Source organism: Myripristis murdjan, chromosome 23, assembly GCF_902150065.1.
Source record: "Myripristis murdjan chromosome 23, fMyrMur1.1, whole genome shotgun sequence".
Lineage (NCBI taxonomy): Eukaryota > Metazoa > Chordata > Actinopteri > Holocentriformes > Holocentridae > Myripristis > Myripristis murdjan.
Window position 1 is genome coordinate 26,474,802 of NC_044002.1, and position 20,023 is coordinate 26,494,824.

Genomic DNA, 20,023 nt, shown 5'->3' on the forward strand with positions numbered 1-20,023 from the left:
CCTTCACTTTGATGCAGTGTAAACCCAGGAGTCAGAGATAATCTGCTTTCTTTCTTTTTTCATCTTCCATATAATATAATGACCCATATGACGGATGGAGATATACCAAAAGAATAGACAATAACAGTTACAGTGTAGAAATAATGTAACACATCCTTAACACTTTCCGGGAATGTGTGCCCCTAAAGAAGAGAGTGGCTATTACACTGTGGAAGCTCGCCACCGGCTCGGAGTACAGGAGTATTGGCCATCTTTTTGGAGTCAGCATCACAACAGTGTGCAGGAGAGTGTGCAGGAGTGTTGTGCTGCGGCAGAAACGTCGTTGGTGCCTGAACAAATCTGGTTTCCTGATGAAGGGAGGTTCAGAGACATGGCTGTCCAGGTGGGGTTCCCACACTGTGTGGGTGCTGTTGATGGCTGCCACATACCCATCATAGCACCACAAAACTACCACATTGACTATTTCAACTGTAAAGGCTGGCATTCCCTAATCCTCCAAGGTGTTGTTGATGGAAAGGGAAGGTTTTGGAATGTGTTTACTGGACTGTCAGGGAGCTGGCATGATGCCAGGGTTCTGAGACTGTCCACACTGTGGGAGTTAGCCAGCCTGGGAAACATCTTCCCTCCTCACACCAGGAACATCGGTGCGGTGACTGCTGGCTATTACATCCTCTGAGACTCAGCGTATCCCTTGCAGAACTGGCTTCTGAAACCATTCCATGACACCGGACGTCTGACAGCAGAACAGCACATGTTCAAACAAAAGTTTAGTCGAGCATGGGTGGTGGTTGAAAATGCTTTCGGCAGGCTGAGGGGAAGGTGACACCCAGCTGGTGAAGTCCATGGTGCTTACTTGCAGTGCTCTGCATAATCTGTGTGAAGATCAGATGAGGCGTCATGGGGTGCACCTGACGCAGCAGCATGTGAGCCTGTAGCGGCAGAGGCTCAGGGTGTGGAGGAGGAGGGCAGAGATGTACGGGATGCTCTGATGCAGTACTTGTCAAGCAATCACTAAAAAAAGTATTTCTTACTGTTAGATTTTCATATCATTGGTTTGATTGTATCTTTCTGCTGACAATAAACTTTTGTAGATGTGTACGCTGTTGTTTTGTTTTATTTGTGCAAAGTCATGACGCAATCACATAAAGCCACAAAAGTCTTTATTGGTTAACAAAAATAGAACTGTATGATACAGCCTCTCCTACAGCAGAGGGCTTAAACTATACACAAATAATTTACAGGGTGGGTGGAGGGTGGAGGGGGTGGAGATCACACTCGCCGGCTGCTCATCACCTGCACCAGCTGGCCCAGCACACCCAGGAATGCCTGGTTGAAGGCAGCAGTCTGGGCCATTTGCTCCCTTTGTAAAGCAGCCTCATGCTCCCTTGCCTCACGTGCTTCGTTGAGGAGCAGCTGGATGTGCTGGTGTCTCTCGGCCCGGTTCCGCTCCTCATCAGCCCGCATCTCAGCCAGCAGCTCCGGGAGGTCCAGCCTGTGGCCCCTCTTCCTCTTGCCTAAACCAAAGACAGAAATGGGATGTGTTTAGTAGGGTTGGGTACGATACACCGATACGACCGGATAACCGATTTTACGGGCGAGAGATACGGCTGTATCGGTAGCAGATTCCTCCATCGATACGAAATCCGCCATGAATCCTTAGATGAATCGATTGTAGAGTTGTGGATCGGATATCGCGAGACTATGAATCGGTTGCCTGAGGCTTTACAGTTTTCACCACAGCCATTCATTGTGTATGTGATCGCGGGACGCGAGGGCGCACTGGTCTGCGCCGAGAAGGGCGCAGCGCGGAGCTGGTTGGCGCCCTGTGAGGTCAAATCTGGGTGGCACAACCCCTCCAGTGGTTTCACCTGCACCTGCACCACCAAGAAAAAAATTACAACAACTTCACCGGCACCGTAGGAGTCCAAAAGGCTGAGAAACTTTCCAGCTACAGCAGCGCACTGACATAGATTGTGTAACAAAGCGAAGAGGTGCCACTCTGCTGTATTTTCACTGGCTAACAGCAGCACACTGGCTTAGCTTGTCTATTCAGAGAAGAGGTATCACTTTGGCTTATTTTTCATATTCAATCTATGTTATCACAGGAATGCGATGGACACCCTGCGATGGACTGGCGACCTGTCCAGGGTGTTTCCTTGCCTTCGCCCTATGAGCGCTGGGATAGGCTCCAGCACCCCCCGCGACCCTAGTGAGGATAAGCGGTTAAGAAGATGAATGAATGAATGAATGCTCCTGCTCATACATTGTTGAATTGTTAGGTCTGTTTGATAAGTAATTTACATTTTTAAAACAAATAATAATTTAACATATTGTTAAATTATTTAACATATTGTTAAATTATTGGAGTCAAACTTACTGGTAAACATCTACTCCTTCAAGATAATTTATTATGTTCTACAACTCATAATCATACACTATCACTAAATAGTGAGTGTTTGAGAAGCATATTTCCTCTGTGCTACAAAAGATCTGAAGTAAAAAGTGCTCTCTTGTTGTCGTGGGTCTGGACAGAACCGCCACTGGTTCCGTGCCCGGACCGCGGTCCACCATTTTGTGATGCCCAGTCTACATCAACAAATGTTAACTATCGTATTGTTTTTAGGGTTGTATCAAATCGTATCGTTCTTAAACCGTATTGAATCGTATCGTTCTTAAACCATATCGAATCGTATTGTTCTTAAACTGTATCGAATCGTATCGAATCGTATCGTTCTTAAACTGTATCGAATCGTACCGAATCGTTCTCTATTAAAAATATATTGTTTCTGAATCGAATCGTAACCCGTGTATCTAGATATGTATCGAATCGGCCTCATGCCAGAGATTCCCAACCTGAGTGTTTAGCCAGCCGTCCATCCATTTGCAGTCATGGCCACTCACCTGAGTAAATGTATAACCTCTAATCATCTATATAACCATAAACAACGTGTTGTTTACTGTTTCTTACCATGAACAGCACGCCGCTGTGACGTGCTGGAGGTCGATGTAGGTGGCGCTGGAGAGCTTGGGGGGTCCATGATGGAGGTGGAACTTGCCGGCTCCTTGTCTGCAAACATACCACGTTACTTTCAAAACATATTTGTTTATGGGCTTGCCACCAATGAGATAAGTAATGCTAACGTTGACTTGAAATCACAAAACACTCACCATCCTCGATCATGGTCTCCAGCAAAGCCAGGCCCAACTCGAAGCCGTCGCTCGCCGGTCGGCGCCCGTAAATGGCGTCCCTCCGGCTGAACCACTCCCAGTCTCTGCGCTTAGACCCGCTCCTGCCGCTGTGCTCCTTTACGGCTCTGTAGTCGCTCTGCAGCTCTTTAAGCTTCTCCCGACACTGCTTCACTGTCCGCGGGTATCCGTGCGCGGCCATCCGCTCGGACACCTCCCGGTAGACTCTCTGGTTGCGGGTCGCCCCGTCCAGCTCCCTCTGGACTCTGTCGTCCGCCACCAAACACAGAAGCGTCTCCACCTCCTCGTCTGTCCATGCCACAGGTTTGCTTGCCATTTTGCGACGGTTCCAACCGCAGAGCTGATCAAGGAGCACGGTCGCTGTTGTCAGTCCTTTTAAAAATGCCGGGTGTGTTTTCGTGAAGGAGTCGCTCTCATGTGTCGTCACTCCCTGTCCAATCAGTGGCCTACTCGGCGTTTACGTCACATTTTCGGCTCGACTCCCTATGGAGGACGAAAAGAGCCAATTAAATATATAAATACATCTTTAAATAAATACTTAAATGTGTCATTAATTAATTAAAATGGGAATTAAATAAATAAATGTGTCATTAAATGTGTCATTAATTCATTAAAATACCAGCTCATTTAATGTAAAGATAGGCATGGAAGGGCGCAAGGGAGTAATTTTATGTACACCTGTCCAAGGTAAGCTAAGTAAAAGAAGTAAAAAGTAATTTAAAGACTTCCAGGCTTCAGACCTAAGCAATCGATTAGGCTGGATTCGCGTAAGTCCCGCCCACTGACTTTGATGGGTGACTTTGACAGATAAAATAAATTCATGAAGCACTGCAACATGTCCATGAAATAATTAATTACATAGTGAAGTAATTATATATGTTTTTACATTAAATGAGCTGGTATTTTTAATGGCACATTTAACGCCACATTTATTTATTTATTTCCCCTTTTAATTAATGAATGACACAAGTATTTATTTAAAGATGTATTTATATATTTCATTCTGTCTCTTTTGGTCCTCCATACGACTGAGCTTGACTCAGCTCTTCACCTGGAAAAAAGTCCAGACAGAGCTGTGATTTATTCAGTCGGTACAGATGCAGGAGAGCAAAAGGTGATGATGATGGTGATGAATCGACCTGATGAAGCTGATATCTCATCATCATCATCATCATCATCATCATCATCATCCTCATCATCCTCACAAAGTTATTTGTGCAGCGTAGTGATTCCCATGGACTTCAGCCCTTTCAGACAACATGGATGAATAAGCTCTTCTTTATTATCATCTGGAATTTTATTGGGGGGAAAAAAAGAAGGTTTAATGTTAAAAAAAATAAAATAAAAAAAATGTTTCAAACCATCCCGAAAAGGGAGACTGATGAATCTCTAGACAAGAAGTTTCTCTCTGTTTTGCTGGCCTTTTCACTGGAGACTTTTTACTTTTAATCTGAGCATTTTATTTCTATCAGCTCCATATTTGTAAATTGTATATATGTGTATATACGTATACATGTGTGTGTATTTATTTATTTATGAAATACTAATTTTTTATTAAATACTAATTATTATCACACAGACACACATTTTCCCAACATTTCTTTTGAGATTCATCCATTTATTTTCTGACACTACAGACTGAATCTACATGGCACACGGGGCTCAGTGTGTGTGGCAAATCTCATAAAACAGGGGTCAGTGACATTTCCCTTTTGTCACTGGAAGTATTACTATTACGTTTATTATCCTTCAATCGGCTGCAGTTTTAGTCTCATAAGTTTGCTTCTTGCATAAAACAATGAAAACTTATAACACTAAAATGATGTCTCGGCCTGAAGCAGCTTCGACAGGAAACAGCAGACCAGCGACGTTTCAATCAGACAATCTTCACGGTTTTGAATGTGACAGAAAAGAAATGAGTCTTTGATCCGCAGCCACAGAACATTATGAAGTCTTGTTCCTGACTTGATGGATCATGATCCGAGCAAAAGTGACGGGAGGCAGAAAGTTGAGGAGACGGAAAGCGTCTCTTCCAGGAAGTGGAGGCAGCCCGAGGCGCCGCCAGCATCAGTGTGTTTACTCCCGGCGACAAATGGTCCCTTTCCCGCTGAAGTCAAGACGCCAGATGGAGGTTTGCACTGTGAGTCGGTGGTGGGCCCTCTGTGCTCCCCGGACAGGCGCTTTGCTCTGCAGTCCGAAGCTCTTTAAAGGCTTTTAAGGGACGAAATGTGAGGAAAAGCCGCTGCGAGCTGAGCGATGCGGCGGCGTGTCGGAGAGGTTTGAGGCTCTCCCGGATCCAAGCCGAGTGTCCCCGGCGCTGGAAGCGACTGGATCCCGCAGAGGAAGAGGTTTTCTGTCGGAGGCGCTGACATTTGCGCCCGGACCCGCGTCCGAGCTGCGGATTTAGTGCGGAAAAGGTGGAGGAGAAAACACAAAAGTGTGTCGCCGTTTGAGCAGGGAGAGAGGAGGGCTGTGCGCTGAGTCTACAAGGTCCGCATGCAGTGTATAAGTCCCGCCTCGCGCTGCTCCTCCCATCAGTCCCGTCAGTGTGTGAACACAGAGACCGAGACAGAGAGAATCAGCGAGTGAAGCGGAGAGAAAGCCCCTGAAGAGAAGAGATGGCAGAAGTTGCTCCAGCTGCGCCTCCCGCTCCTGCTCCGGCCAAAGCGCCGGCTAAAGCCCCGAAGAAGAAGTCTGCCAAGCCCAAGCCTAAGGGCGGCCTCAGCATCAGCGAGCGGATCGTCAAGGTCGTGTCTGCGTCCAAGGAGCGCAAAGGCGTTTCTCTGGCCGCTCTCAAGAAAGCTCTGGCCAGCGACGGCTACGACGTGGACAAGAACAGATCCCGCATCAAACTGGCCCTGGTGGCGCTGGTCAACAAAGCAGTTCTGGTCCAGATTAAAGGCACCGGAGCCTCCGGCTCTTTCCGCCTCGCCAAGAAGGACAGCGGCGCCGCCAAGTCCTTCAAGAAGCCAGCCGCTAAAAAGTCAACTGCCAAGAAAGCCACCGCTGCTAAGAAACCTGCAGCCACGAAGCCCAAAAAAGCAGCCGCCAAATCTGCAGCCAAGAAATCTCCGGCCAAGGCCAAGAAACCCGCAGCCGCCAAGAAGAAACTCTCCAAGCCCACGAAGAAACCCGCCGCAGCCAAGAAGTCCGTGAGCCCCAAGAAGGCCAAGAAGGTTACCAAGCCCGTCAAGAAGAGCAAAGTCAGCAAACCCAAAGCTACCAAAACCAGCAAGCCCAAACCCAAGAAGGCTGCAGCCAAGAAGTGAAGCCCTCACCCTTCACTAACACCCCCAAAGGCTCTTCTCAGAGCCACCCACCTCCTCTCAGAGCATCCTTCACAAATCACTGTGTTGTGTTATCCACTCGTCTCCTACTTGTTATTTATTATTTAACCAATAACCTATAAGTTTCTATAATGCTCCTCCCGCTGAGTGCAGAGTGGTGCTGTGCGAAGTGGCAGCCTGTTGCAGCAGCTCCTGTGTCTTTCTTAGTTTTTGTATTTCACAAACCATCACACGGTACAACAAATCACATCTGTCTGACAGACAACTCACAGCTGTCTGCTGTATAGTCCTGTTTTAACGCTCCACTACTCAGCACCACAACTGTTTATTGATTAGCCTATTTATATTATTACATCTTAGGTGTTTTTATCTATTGGAACCATCCGTAGGCTATATCTTATATACCATCTGTACATCTCATATCTCACTTTTGGATGTTTATGTTTGTATTGTTTACTGTATATAGTCTTTATTGTTTATATTTATTGTATATAGCCTATTTATGCATTTATTTATTTTATGTTTCTATCTATCTATCATTATTACACCTAAAAAACCCCTGCCAGCTGTTCAGGGGCTGCAGCAAACAGCAGCAACATCTGCAAATCTTCCTCTCAGTCTGCATCTCGCCTCAAACTTTTTCTCGTGACATGGGACAGAATTAGGCTATGCACTTAAATATTTACATTTCCATCTCTTCATCTCTTTGCTCATGAGCTATGGAAGAGGCAAAAGAGCAGGATGGGACGTGTGAGTGAATGTGTCCCTGCGTTCCAATACTCATACTACTATACTATTTAGTAGGGAAAAAAAGAATTAGTATGTCCCAATACATACTAAACTACATACTTTGTAAGGGCAGCTGCAGTACATACTAAAAGTAAAAAGTATAAGTATGCGATTTGGAACGCAGGGCACGTCTGAGCTCATGTGCTGATGTGTGTGTTTGGCGGAAAGCAGCGTGTGATCCGACAGATGCGGGTGTCCGTCAGCTGGGAGCGTCAGAGCAGCGCTGGGCCCAGGTCAGCTGACACGGGGGCGGGGCTAAGGTTCAAATTTTCGGCGGTCTTTGCTTCGGTCCAATAGCGGACGAGCTGCTGCGCGCGTGGCGGCGCGGCGCTGCGCTGCCTGTATATAGAGGCGGAGCCGCTCGGCGCCTCGTGTTGTCGCAGTTTTGTGAGGAAGCAGAGCAGAGAGGCTGAGCCATGGCCAGAACCAAGCAGACCGCCCGCAAGTCCACCGGAGGCAAAGCCCCCAGGAAGCAGCTGGCCACCAAGGCGGCCAGGAAGAGCGCCCCGGCCACCGGCGGCGTCAAGAAGCCGCACCGCTATCGGCCCGGCACCGTGGCTCTCAGGGAGATCCGCCGCTACCAGAAATCCACCGAGCTGCTCATCCGCAAGCTGCCCTTCCAGCGCCTCGTCCGAGAGATCGCCCAGGACTTCAAGACCGACCTGCGCTTCCAGAGCTCGGCCGTCATGGCTCTGCAGGAGGCCAGCGAGGCTTACCTGGTCGGCCTGTTCGAGGACACCAACCTGTGCGCCATCCACGCCAAGAGGGTCACCATCATGCCCAAAGACATCCAGCTGGCCCGCCGCATCCGCGGAGAGAGGGCTTAGGACACACACACACACACACACACACACACACACACACACGTGTGTGTGACGTATGTGTTTCAAACAAAGGCTCTTTTAAGAGCCACATATATTCAATCAAGAGACACCATCCTCCCAGTTATTACACACATTATTCATTCATGCTTCATTCAACAGAGTAGGCTAGTTATGTTTTGTAAAGATGTATATTTAAAAAAAAAAAGCTGCTGTATTTTCACCTGCTGATGCTTCTTCCATCACAGCCAACTCTTTCCAGGCTGAAGGGCTGAGCTGCATCGGTTGATTCTCTGTTGGTGTGTGACGTTTCATATCTGACAGCTGCATACAAAGTATTGATCAGCTGCTTCCAGCTGCTGCACTGTCATCCGGTCTGTGCACAGCCTCGCACAGTGAACACAACCAGCCTGAGAACTCTTAATTATTATGAACCATTTATTACAATTATGATCATTACAGGTGAGCACAGACTGTGTGACTGTCAGTCATAAACGGATTCATAAGTGTATATGAAAAATCAAACCTTTTCATTCCTCAGTTTTTGAAGTCAGACTTTCTGCAGGTTTCTTGTATCTCATAATGACAGATATGAAGGCTTTGCTTATTCCTGAACGTCATAGTCTAAAGAAAACAAACATAAACATGGAATCAATAATCATGGCACACACAGTTTACCTCAGAATCAGAAATACTTTATTGATCGCCATCAGGAAACTGGCTTAGTTGGCCAAATCAAGACAAGAATCAAATTATAAGAAAATGAAAAGAAATAAAAAAATATGTGCATTAGAAATTTATTTAAAAAAAAAAAAGAAAAGCTTGTCGTTTTAATTTGGAAATAACGAGCACTTAACAGTGGAAATGAGATTTTTACTCTTTGAACTTGACGGGCGTGTCCTCTTATCTCATTGGTGGATGCATCTGAAGTCTGAGCCGGCCAATCAGCAGGCAGCTGAGAGGAGTATAAATACCGTGAAACCGAAAGTGACTCTGATCCCTCAGAAAAATCCTGTATCTATGATGGTTTAGTTTCCAGCGTTATGAATGCAGGCTCAGATATGATGCATATGACATGTTACCTCAGCCCTTGATGCGTCAATGAGCCTGTGCTCCTTCACAATAAGAGCCCTGCCTGAGGGTGAGATTCAGACAAAGCTGATTAAGGTGCCAGATTGAAAAGTAGGTGAGGAGTCAGATGTCATTTATGATTCAGAGTGTCTGTAGGAATTACACACACACACACACACTCAGCATCACTTTATCAGCGCCACCTGTATAATCTAATGCAGCTCAGCTCAGCAGCTCTGCCATTAATTCTACCTTTTATCAAAGCTATTGAGGTTACTGAGGCTGTAGTTTGCAGAGGTCTGCTACTGGACTACGTTAGATTGAGATTTGTGTCTAATTTTTTGTCCTTTGTATTTATATACATGAGGAGGGAAATAATAATGGAAACAGCTGTCAGTAAAATGCAGTCCAGTCCAACAGCAGCACTAACTATGAGCTCAATGGCAAACATAGAAGTGAATGAACACCTCTGTTACCGTGACAACAACTATCTATCTATCTATCTATCTATCTATCTATCTATCTATCTATCTATCTATCTATCTAGAAAGTGCAGGCAATATTGCGAAACGCTCCGTTCAGCTCAGCAGGGCAGACTGTCTGCCCCCTGGTGGCTGAAACACTCTACTGCAGGGAATCAGAATCAGAAAGATCTTTATTGCCAAGTTTTCACAAACAAGAAATTTGACTTGGAGCGAAGGTGCTTCACATAAATAAATAACACACAATAAAAAAAAAAAAAAAAAGATCTGGAAAAATAATAATACAAAAATAAATGTACAATTTAAATATTGCACTGTAAAGTGTGAGTATGTGATTGAAGATTCAAGATTTTTATTCGTCACATTCATGATGTACGGGTACAGCAGCAGTGAAATGGGATGGCAACAACTCCAGCAGTGTGCAAGTAAAAAATAGATAAGAATAAAATCGATAAAAAATAAAAATAAAATAGAAAGTATATATAACACTCCTATATACAATATACAACCTATGTACAATATACAACAATATACAATAAGTCCAAATAAGTACAAAGTAAGAAAGGCAATAAAAGAAGAGTGAATGTATGGGAATGTGAAAGGCACTGAACCACATCAGACACAGGGTGTGTGTGTGTGTGTGTGTGTGTGTGTCTGTGTGTGTGTGTTGGGGGGGATCAGTGTCCATGTTTTTTGCTGTCCCTGGCTGTGTTGGTGAGGCCCACTGCAGAGGGGAAGAAACTTTTTTGATGGCGTGAGGTTTTGGTCCTGATGGAGCGCAGCCTCCTGCCAGAGGGGAGGGACACAGCAGTTTGTAGCCGGGGTGGGAGGGATCGGCCGCAATCTTGCCCGCAGGTTTGTGGGTCACGAGGTGGGCAAAAATGTTGATTTTGTGTTTCCTTTTGAGATACAACAAGTGATTTAATTGAATAAAACAGTATGAGCTCATTGTGTTTGTTAGAGAAACGTGGGAGTGATGCTGTATTCCCCACAGGGTTCAGCTCGTCCCGTCTTTGTGCTCTGCAGTCTGCATGGGACGCATAATCAGACCACTGGGATCCAATGGGAATGGAGCAATTTCTATTTATTATCAGTATTACATCAGAGTTTACCTCCACTTCTACTGAAACATTACTCGGAGAAAAGACCAATATTTTCACCTTTTAAAGAGTTATGATTCTATCAGTTGTTAACATGAGAAAAGATAAAGAATGTGAGATGGGAATGTTACAGCTGGCAGGACGGGAAGACCTGGTGTCAGTGTCGTGTCAGTGGTTTATTTTGAATTCAAAGCCAGCTGACCGGAAATGAGATCACTGATAGCTGGAGAGAGCAGAGGCCTTTGTGTTTGTCAAAATACGATCGGCTAATTACTAACAAGCAGAAAATGCATAAAGAAATAAAACTGAAAGGTGGCATATGCTATTGGAACAGAGCTACCTTGTGTTTGACTGTGAAAGTACAATTTTCTTCAACATGATGCTCTGATAATGATAGGATATTACAGTTTTTCTCCATTGGTTTGGCTCATTTCTTGAAACAGAAATTACATTCTCAAAACTTCAAGATCATTTGGCAAAACAGTCTTCCAGTTCAGCACAACACCATGGTTCACCTGCAAAAGCTCATATCTCTCCCAAAACAGTTCACTCATGTGTCAAAATGAAGTTTCCTTCTCATATCAGTAGTCAGTGCCCCCAAAATGCATCGTCCCTTTGGCATTGTGTAAGCACTGCAAGTCAAAATGTTTAGATGTTTTGTCACTATGGCAGAGGACCATTGAAATATCCCTCATGTCCACCTCTCAGTCTTAGCCCAGTCCTTCACTGACAGTGGTTACTGTACTATTTTTTTTGTCTAGCTAACAGAATACAATTGTGTATTAAACTGGGAAAAAAAAAAAAAAAAGGATTTTACGGTAAGAGTAACCTCCAAGGTTTGACATCACACGTTGCACTCATACTGCCATGGAAATTGTAACCATTACAGTTTTTTTCAATCGCTTTACCTCCTCTGTCAACTCAGAAATCCTGGTATCAAAACTGTAATACATAGGCCTAATGAGAGGCGCTCTGCCCAAAATAACACATTTTGTTTGCAAAAGGCTCTTACCATGACAAAACATTTCAAACATGCAGCAAAAGCACATTTTGTCACCGCCCAATACAACTAATCCTCTCACTCACTTCATACTCAACACCAAAATGCAACTCATCCTTTTCAGTCTGAGCAGGTTCAACCTTACTTTTTCCTGTGTGGATTGCATTTTTTTTTTTTTTTTGTTTGACAATTTCCCATAGTTATATATTGTAAAGCAAGCAGCAAAAGCCAATATTTCCCTCAAACAACTCAACTTCTGCCCAAATGAGTAGATTCCTTCAATCAGCTCTACTGTACTGTAACACAGCTGACAGCAGAATACAAAATACAGCTGTCAGTTTGAACAAGGCTCTCCTGTGAGCTGCACATTCAAATGTGAACTTACAGCAAAGAACTGCATCCAAACTCAGAAAGACTTTGAAGTGAAATTTTACTGTATTGATGGGAAAATTTAAATACTATAATTCACATACAGTATTACACAGAAAAACTCAAAGGAGTTGAAAAAAAAAATACAGAATACAATTTATAGGCCCCTTTTTTGTCGGTGCATCCTGATTGGTTGGTGAATGGTGATTTGTGGAAAGGGTAGTGATGCAGGTGCACTAGTGATTTCATAGTGATGCAGGTCATTTCTAACAGCTGTGAGCAGATGTTTTGCTTTTGACTACCATAGTGAAGTCAATGGAGTCAGGGCCATGTAAATGACACATGTGAGAAGTGTTGTGCAAAAGAGCCTGAAAAATGTGTGAATCCAATAAAAAGGTATGAACACATTTGCAAAAGAAAACTTCTGCTGTGGTTTGGAGGTGAAGATGACGACAAAGTGGATCCCAGTTTCATTATACTGAAAAAAAAAAAAAATATTGAAAAAAACTGTAAACAATTTATCAAATGTTCCAAGAGATTCATATATGGTATTCATGGTATTATGTTCTTGACTCATTTTGACAATTGAACAGACTGTTGTGCATGTGATGACTTACACAATGAAATGATGCTGACATGTTTTGGAGAGAGCAACCATTAGACTGAGAACCCAACAGTCAGTTTAGATCAACAAGATCTATTCACTTGGAAACTGTGCTAACTGTAGGCTAACTGTACTTAATCATTTGCAAAGATCTTCTGACACATTGAGACATGTACTAAGACATTTGCAATTTCATGAAATGAATGAGAAGTTCCAGTAGGTTGTGAACAATTGCTAAGAGGTTTGGAGTTTTGTCCATGTTATTTGAGAATGTCATTTCTGTTTCAAGAAATCAGCCAAACCAATGGAGAAAACATGTAAACTAATCTCTGCAGATCAGTGTGTCTCAATTCAGACGCATCACCGAATTTGATGTTTAAAGGCTTATGGATGTGCAAATTAACAAACTACATGTTTATAACTGGGGTCTTCAGTTACTTCACAACTTGTTGCTGATTTTGTCTAAAGAGTTGAAAATATGTCCGAAAATGTGTCCGAAAGTTGAAAATGAGAAAACATTTGATACATACCTGCAAAACCTGCTGCATGTACAGTATGTGGAGGAGATTTATAGCAGATTGGTGAATTGTGTGAATAAATGTAAGTCACATAACACATGAGCAGCTCTTGGGTGAAAAAAGATTGGAGAGCCCTGATTTATAGGTTGACAATAAAACACTGAGAGAAGACAAAAGGCAGCCTAACATTAATATTCAGTCACATAAAACCTGTGGAGCTGAATGATTACAAATGCCATTTATCTATTTATTTATATTTTCAAAGGGTTAGGCAAAGCCATTTGAGTGGTGGTTTTGGCTGACTGGTTAAGGTCAAGGTTAGGCGTCATTTGGTTATGGCTAAGACGAGAGAAGGGCTGTAGAGAATGAATGAAGGTCAATTTGGCCATGCCTTCGCCATCCTGGGAAGAAAAAATAGTACAAACATAAAGACAAAACAGATAGAAAGACATTTGCTCTTGTACATTTTACACATGACCAATATTTTCTTACACAATGACTAGAAATTACGAATTATGAAATCTGCAGACCATATAAATGAGCATATTCACTTTGGCATTGTGGCTCCTACAAAGGCAAATAAAAAGAGGAGAAATGTGACGTGTGAAATGGCTGAGGTTAAAGGACATGGCTGTTGGTTTTTATTTCTTATTTTCTTCTATAAAACTCCCGGGGCGCGTCGATGTCACATCATCTTCTCTGTGTGAGTCTGAGGGAGAGGGGGCTTTATAAAGTGGGCCACGCTCATGTTGTGATTCTGAGTACTGGGAGGGGGGTTTCTCCATGTGGCCTGTAACCTGGACACACCTGAGGCTCCTTGTGAGCTCAAGCAGAAGCCACGACAGACTGTGAACAGTCTGGGCTGATGAAATGAAGATAGACAGATATAAACTTTATTAACCCCTGCAGGGAAATTGTAATGCCATAGCAGCATATAAAACAGCCACACATAACATAATAAAACAATAAAACGCACATTAAAAACTGACTAAAACGTGGTAGTAAAATAAATAAATAAAATTCAATGAAGTAAAATACAATGAAGACCGCAGAGGCTGAGGCTCTATAGGCTCAGTACAGTAGGTAAGGCAGTGACTAAATAAAACTAAATAAAACTATCTTGTCAGAGCAGAGTTACAGAGCTGGACTGCACTTTGGTCCAGTAATTTTAGGCCAAAACTGGGGTCAACATAGGACAAATTGAAAGAGAAGCAAACTCAACTGATTTTGTATCCTCAGTACGTCCTGAGTGAGGAGAAAAAAAGTCCCAAGGAATCCCATTGATGGAAAGTTTTGAAAATCACCTATATATGACCATATAATACCAAAAAAAAAAAAAAAAAACACCCTTTTTAACACACAGGGGAAAGGGGTTCAAAATTTTACTTTCAGATATCACTATAAAAATTCACAAGTTCATTACACACACAAAGACAAGAAAAAAAGTCAATTACAAGTTCTTTGAATTATTCTGTTCACACATGCATATCACACATTATCTGATTTGATATACGCTAATATGGAATAAATGCCAGAACAGATATTTAAACAGTGAATTAAAAGGTTATATAGTAACCTTTTAATTCACTGTTATATAGTAGGCTAACTTTTTAATTCAAGCTTACTCTCTGTCACCACATCGTACAGTGAAACCAGCTTAGAGCCAATGATGTTTCCAGCTTTTTGGATAAGCTGATTCAGTCTGTTAGAGTGGAGCTGCAGCAGCTGCCAGCATCTGCGTCATTCAAAGCTGCGATCCACTTCCATGCCTACAGACGAGCAACTCACATGTCAGGAGAAGACGATCGTCCATGAGCACAGACTCTGACCAAACCTTCAACAAACTACATCCATCATTTGTCTTCTGCTAATTGCCACCACACAGCAACACACCATTTTTTTTTTTATCACCATTTATTTATTTATTTATTTTACATTCATCCATGTATTTTCTAACATTACAGACTGGATCTAAATGACTCACATTAGATCCATCTAGATCTAATCTAGATCTAATCCAGTCATTAGATCCATCTAAATGGATCTAATGACACACGCTCAGTGTGTGAGGGGAAACTCATACGCATACACTGTCTCACACACAAACACACAGTCATGTTTGCCTTTTGTCACTGGAAGCATTACTATTACGTTTATTATCCTTCAATCGGCTGCAGTTTTGGTCTTGTAAGTTTGTTTCTTACATAAAACAATGAAAACTAATAACAGTAAAATGATATCTCGGCCTGAAGCAGCTTCGACAGGAAACAGCAGACCAGCGACGTTTCAATCAGACAATCTTCACGGTTTTGAATGTGACAGAAAAGAAATGAGTGTTTGATCCGCAGCCACAGAACATTATGAAGTCTTGTTCCTGACTTGATGGATCATGATCCGAGCAAAAGTGACGGGAGGCAGAAAGTTGAGGAGACGGAAAGCGTCTCTTCCAGGAAGTGGAGGCAGCCCGAGGCGCCGCCAGCATCAGTGTGTTTACTCCCGGCGACAAATGTCCTCTTTCCCGCTGAAGTCCAGACGCCAGATGGAGGTTTGCACTGTGAGTCGGTGGTGGGCCCTCTGTGCTCCCCGGACAGGCGCTTTGCTCTGCAGTCCGAAGCTCTTTAAAGGCTTTTAAGGGACGAAATGTGAGGAAAAGCCGCTGCGAGCTGAGCGATGCGGCGGCGTGTCGGAGTGGTTTGAGGCTCTCCCGGATCCAAGCCGAGGGTCCCCGGCGCTGGAAGCGACTGGATCCCGCAGAGGAAGAGGTTTTCTGTCGGAGGCGCTGACATTTGCGCCCGGACCCGCGTCCGAGCTGCGGATTTAGTGCGGAAAAGGTGGAGGAGAAAACACAAAAGTGTGTCGCCGTTTGAGCAGGGAGAGAGGAGGGCTGTGCGCTGAGTCTACAAGGTCCGCATGCAGTGTATAAGTCCCGCCTCGCGCTGCTCCTCCCATCAGTCCCGTCAGTGTGTGAACACAGAGACCGAGACAGAGAGAATCAGCGAGTGAAGCGGAGAGAAAGTCCCTGAAAAGAAGAGAAGAGATGGCAGAAGTTGCTCCAGCTGCGCCTCCCGCTCCTGCTCCGGCCAAAGCGCCGGCTAAAGCGCCGAAGAAGAAGTCTGTCAAGCCCAAGCCTAAGGGCGGCCTCAGCATCAGCGAGCGGATCGTCAAGGTCGTGTCTGCGTCCAAGGAGCGCAAAGGCGTTTCTCTGGCCGCCCTCAAGAAAGCTCTGGCCAACGACGGCTACGACGTGGACAAGAACAGATCCCGCATCAAACTGGCCCTGGTGGCGCTGGTCAACAAAGCAGTTCTGGTCCAGATTAAAGGCACCGGAGCCTCCGGCTCTTTCCGCCTCGCCAAGAAGGACAGCGGCGCCGCCAAGCCCTCCAAGAAACCAGCCGCTAAAAAGTCAACTGCCAAGACAGCCGCCGCTAAGAAACCTGCAGCCACGAAGCCCAAAAAACCAGCCGCCAAATCTGCAGCCAAGAAATCTCCGGCCAAGGCCAAGAAACCCGCAGCCGCCAAGAAGAAATCCGTCAAGGCCACAAAGCCCAGGAGCCCCAAGAAGGCTAAGAAGGTCAACAAGCCTAAAGCTTCTCCCGTCAAGAAGAGCAAAGCCAGCAAACCCAAAGCTGCTGCCAAAACCAGCAAGCCCAAACCCAAGAAGGCTGCAGCCAAGAAGTGAAGCCCTCACCCTTCACTAACACCCCCAAAGGCTCTTCTCAGAGCCACCCACCTCCTCTCAGAGCATCCTTCAGAAAATCACTGTGTTGTGTTATCCACTTGTAGCCTACTTATTTATGTTTAAATTGTTCATATAGTATTTTTCTACGTTCCTTGTTTATAATGTTTATATTGCTCTTTGTTACTATTATCTGTATACTGTTTATAGTGTAAATTATGCTTCATATCTTGCTATCCACTTTGCTGCTGTAATACGTGAAATTTCCCCAGCGTGGGACTAATAAAGGAATATCTTATCTTATTTATTATTTAACCTATAACTGAAGTTTCTATAATGCTCCTCACTGAGTGCAGGGTGGCGCCGTGCGAAGTAGCAGCCTGTTGCAGCAGCTCCCGTGTCTTTCTTAGTTTTTGTATTTCACAAACCATCACACGGTACAACAAATCACAGGGACAACTGTTTTAACGCTCCACTACTCAGCACCGTAACTGTTTATTATTTATATTATTAGCCTACATCTTAGGTTTATATACATTCTTACTGTTTTTATCTATTGGAACCATCCATATATTTCATATACCATCTGTAGCCTACATCTCATATCTCATTGCTGGATGTTTGTTTATATTGTTTACTGTATATAGTATTTCTTGTTTATATTTATTGTATATATTTCTGCATTTATTTTATTTATTGTTTCTGTTCTATTAACGCTGCTGTGACTGTGAATTTTCCAGTTTGGGATTAATAAAGTCTATCTATCTATCTATCTATCTATCTATCTATTACACCTAAAAAAAAACCCTGCCAGCTGTTCAGGGGCTGCAGCAAACAGCAATAACATCTGCAAATCTTCCTCTAGATCTCTGCGTCTCGCCTCAAACTCTCTGTCGTCACATGGGACAGAATTACACAATCATCTCTCCATCTCTTTGCTCATGAGCTGTGGAAGAGGCAAATTACCGAGCAACTTTTTTGCTCTTTTTTCAGTGACACTTGTAGCTTTATAGTTTTCCCTTCAGTTTGCCGTCATTCTTTGTGTGCTAACAGAAAACATTTCTTTGATTGTATTAGTGAATTTGTTTGGACAAACACTCAGTGCAGAGCAGGAGGGCACGTGTTTGTAAAAAGCGGCGTGTGAGTGAATCTTTGTCTCTGAGCTCATGTGCTGATGTGTGTGTTTGGCGGAAAGCAGCGTGGGATCCGACAGATGCGGGTGTCCGTCAGCTGGGAGCGTCAGAGCAGCGCTGGGCCCAGGTCAGCTGACACGGGGGCGGGGCTAAGGTTCAAATTTTCGGCGGTCTTTGCTTCGGTCCAGTAGCGGACGAGCTGCTGCGCGCGTGGCGGCGCGGCGCTGCGCTGCCTGTATATAGAGGCGGAGCCGCTCGGCGCCTCATGTTGTCGCAGTTTTGTGAGGAAGCAGAGCAGAGAGGCTGAGCCATGGCCAGAACCAAGCAGACCGCCCGCAAGTCCACCGGAGGCAAAGCCCCCAGGAAGCAGCTGGCCACCAAGGCGGCCAGGAAGAGCGCCCCGGCCACCGGCGGCGTCAAGAAGCCGCACCGCTACCGGCCCGGCACCGTGGCTCTCAGGGAGATCCGCCGCTACCAGAAATCCACCGAGCTGCTGATCCGCAAGCTGCCCTTCCAGCGCCTCGTTCGAGAGATCGCCCAGGACTTCAAGACCGACCTGCGCTTCCAGAGCTCGGCCGTCATGGCTCTGCAGGAGGCCAGCGAGGCTTACCTGGTCGGCCTGTTCGAGGACACCAACCTGTGCGCCATCCACGCCAAGAGGGTCACCATCATGCCCAAAGACATCCAGCTGGCCCGCCGCATCCGCGGAGAGAGGGCTTAGACCACACACACACACACACACACACACACACGTTGCAAACAAAGGCTCTTTTAAGAGCCACATACATTCAATCAAGAGCCTCCAGCCTCTCAGTTGTACGTGTTATTTTGTTTTGCTAATAGCTTTTTAATAATCATTATTTATTCTCCGTTTATGAACTGAATCCCGACAAAAAACACTGCTGCTTATACTATAGCCTACCATCCATATCAACGCAATGTACAGATTAGAAATTACAGTTCATCTGTATGAGCTGAGGGCTGAGGCCCACCTGCCAGCAGAAATAAACGTACAGGGTGTCCATAAAGTCTCTTTACAATTTAACATTTATTACCAAAGCAAATGAATAGACAAATCTGTGGAAATTATTAAAGTGACGAGTAGATTTTTTTTAAATTGTAAAGAGACTTTGTGGACACCCTGTATATAGAATAGTTTCATTCATTCAACTTCTCAGCATCGCATGATGAAAAAGAGTCTTGGTGTTTTCATGTGCAAATTACCTGAAATATGCTCAACCCAGTGGCGGATTTAAGAAAATTTGGGCCCAAACTGTATTAACCATAAGTGTATGAGGAGTTTTATGGGGCCCTCAGGAACTTGGGGCCCTAGGCAACCGCCTAGTTTTGCCTAATGGTAAGTCTGCCCATGGCTTAACCTACTGCATAATATACATAAATGACTTTTACGTGGTTTTCTTGTAAATGTTTTTCATTTACATTCACAATTTATTTAACCCTTTATCTTCTTTGATTAATCACATAGATGGCCTTTATATTCTTTTATATTAAATTTTATACATTGGGGGAATGTACTTTTAGTATATGGTTGTGATAAATTTTCACTTGTAGATCAGAATATACTCTGCTCCACATACAGCACACAGAGCTTCCTACATACTGATATGGATTAATACTGTATGTACACTATATGGCTGGATTGGAAAAACAAAACAACTGCTCCTCAGAGATAAACATTCTCATTCTATATGGAAATATGAATTTACCCCAACGTCTGTGGAAAATACAAATGTCAAGAAGAAAAGAAGCATGTCCTGAAATGCGATATCACTGCCAACTAGTTATGAATGCTTTTCATTATGACTGAATAATCAGCACGTTACACGGAGGTTTTTTTTTTTTTTTTTTTTTTTTTAATTACATTTCTACTTTAGACTTCTGCTGATTAAATAAAGTATGGATGGAGCTGAATCCAGTGTTACCCCTCACAAAGACAGCGCCTTTT

The 20,023-nt window shown here is 44.1% G+C and overlaps 3 protein-coding genes and 1 pseudogene across 3 annotated transcripts; 3 read left to right on the forward strand and 1 right to left on the reverse strand.

The window, feature by feature from the left end:
* Nucleotides 1–1,208: 1,208 nt before the first annotated feature.
* Nucleotides 1,209–3,523, reverse strand: LOC115355637 (zinc finger and SCAN domain-containing protein 20-like). Its single transcript, XM_030046494.1, has 3 exons — nt 3,169–3,523; nt 2,969–3,067; nt 1,209–1,514 (listed from the first exon to the last, which is right to left on the reverse strand). The coding sequence occupies exons 1-3, from the start codon at nt 3,521–3,523 to the stop codon at nt 1,270–1,272; spliced, it is 699 nt and encodes a 232-aa protein (XP_029902354.1). The 3' UTR covers nt 1,209–1,269.
* Nucleotides 3,524–5,641: 2,118 nt separating this feature from the next.
* On the forward strand, nt 5,642–6,569 carry LOC115355207 (histone H1-like). Its single transcript, XM_030045918.1, has one exon. It carries the CDS (start codon nt 5,826–5,828, stop codon nt 6,474–6,476), a length of 651 nt encoding a protein of 216 aa, XP_029901778.1. The 5' UTR covers nt 5,642–5,825; the 3' UTR covers nt 6,477–6,569.
* A 1,104-nt stretch (nt 6,570–7,673) lies between these two features.
* On the forward strand, nt 7,674–18,827 carry LOC115355638 (transcriptional regulatory protein AlgP-like; annotated as a pseudogene).
* On the forward strand, nt 16,109–17,097 carry LOC115355208 (histone H1-like). Its single transcript, XM_030045919.1, has one exon. The coding sequence runs from the start codon at nt 16,286–16,288 to the stop codon at nt 16,925–16,927; it is 642 nt and encodes a 213-aa protein (XP_029901779.1). The 5' UTR covers nt 16,109–16,285; the 3' UTR covers nt 16,928–17,097.
* Nucleotides 18,828–20,023: the final 1,196 nt, after the last annotated feature.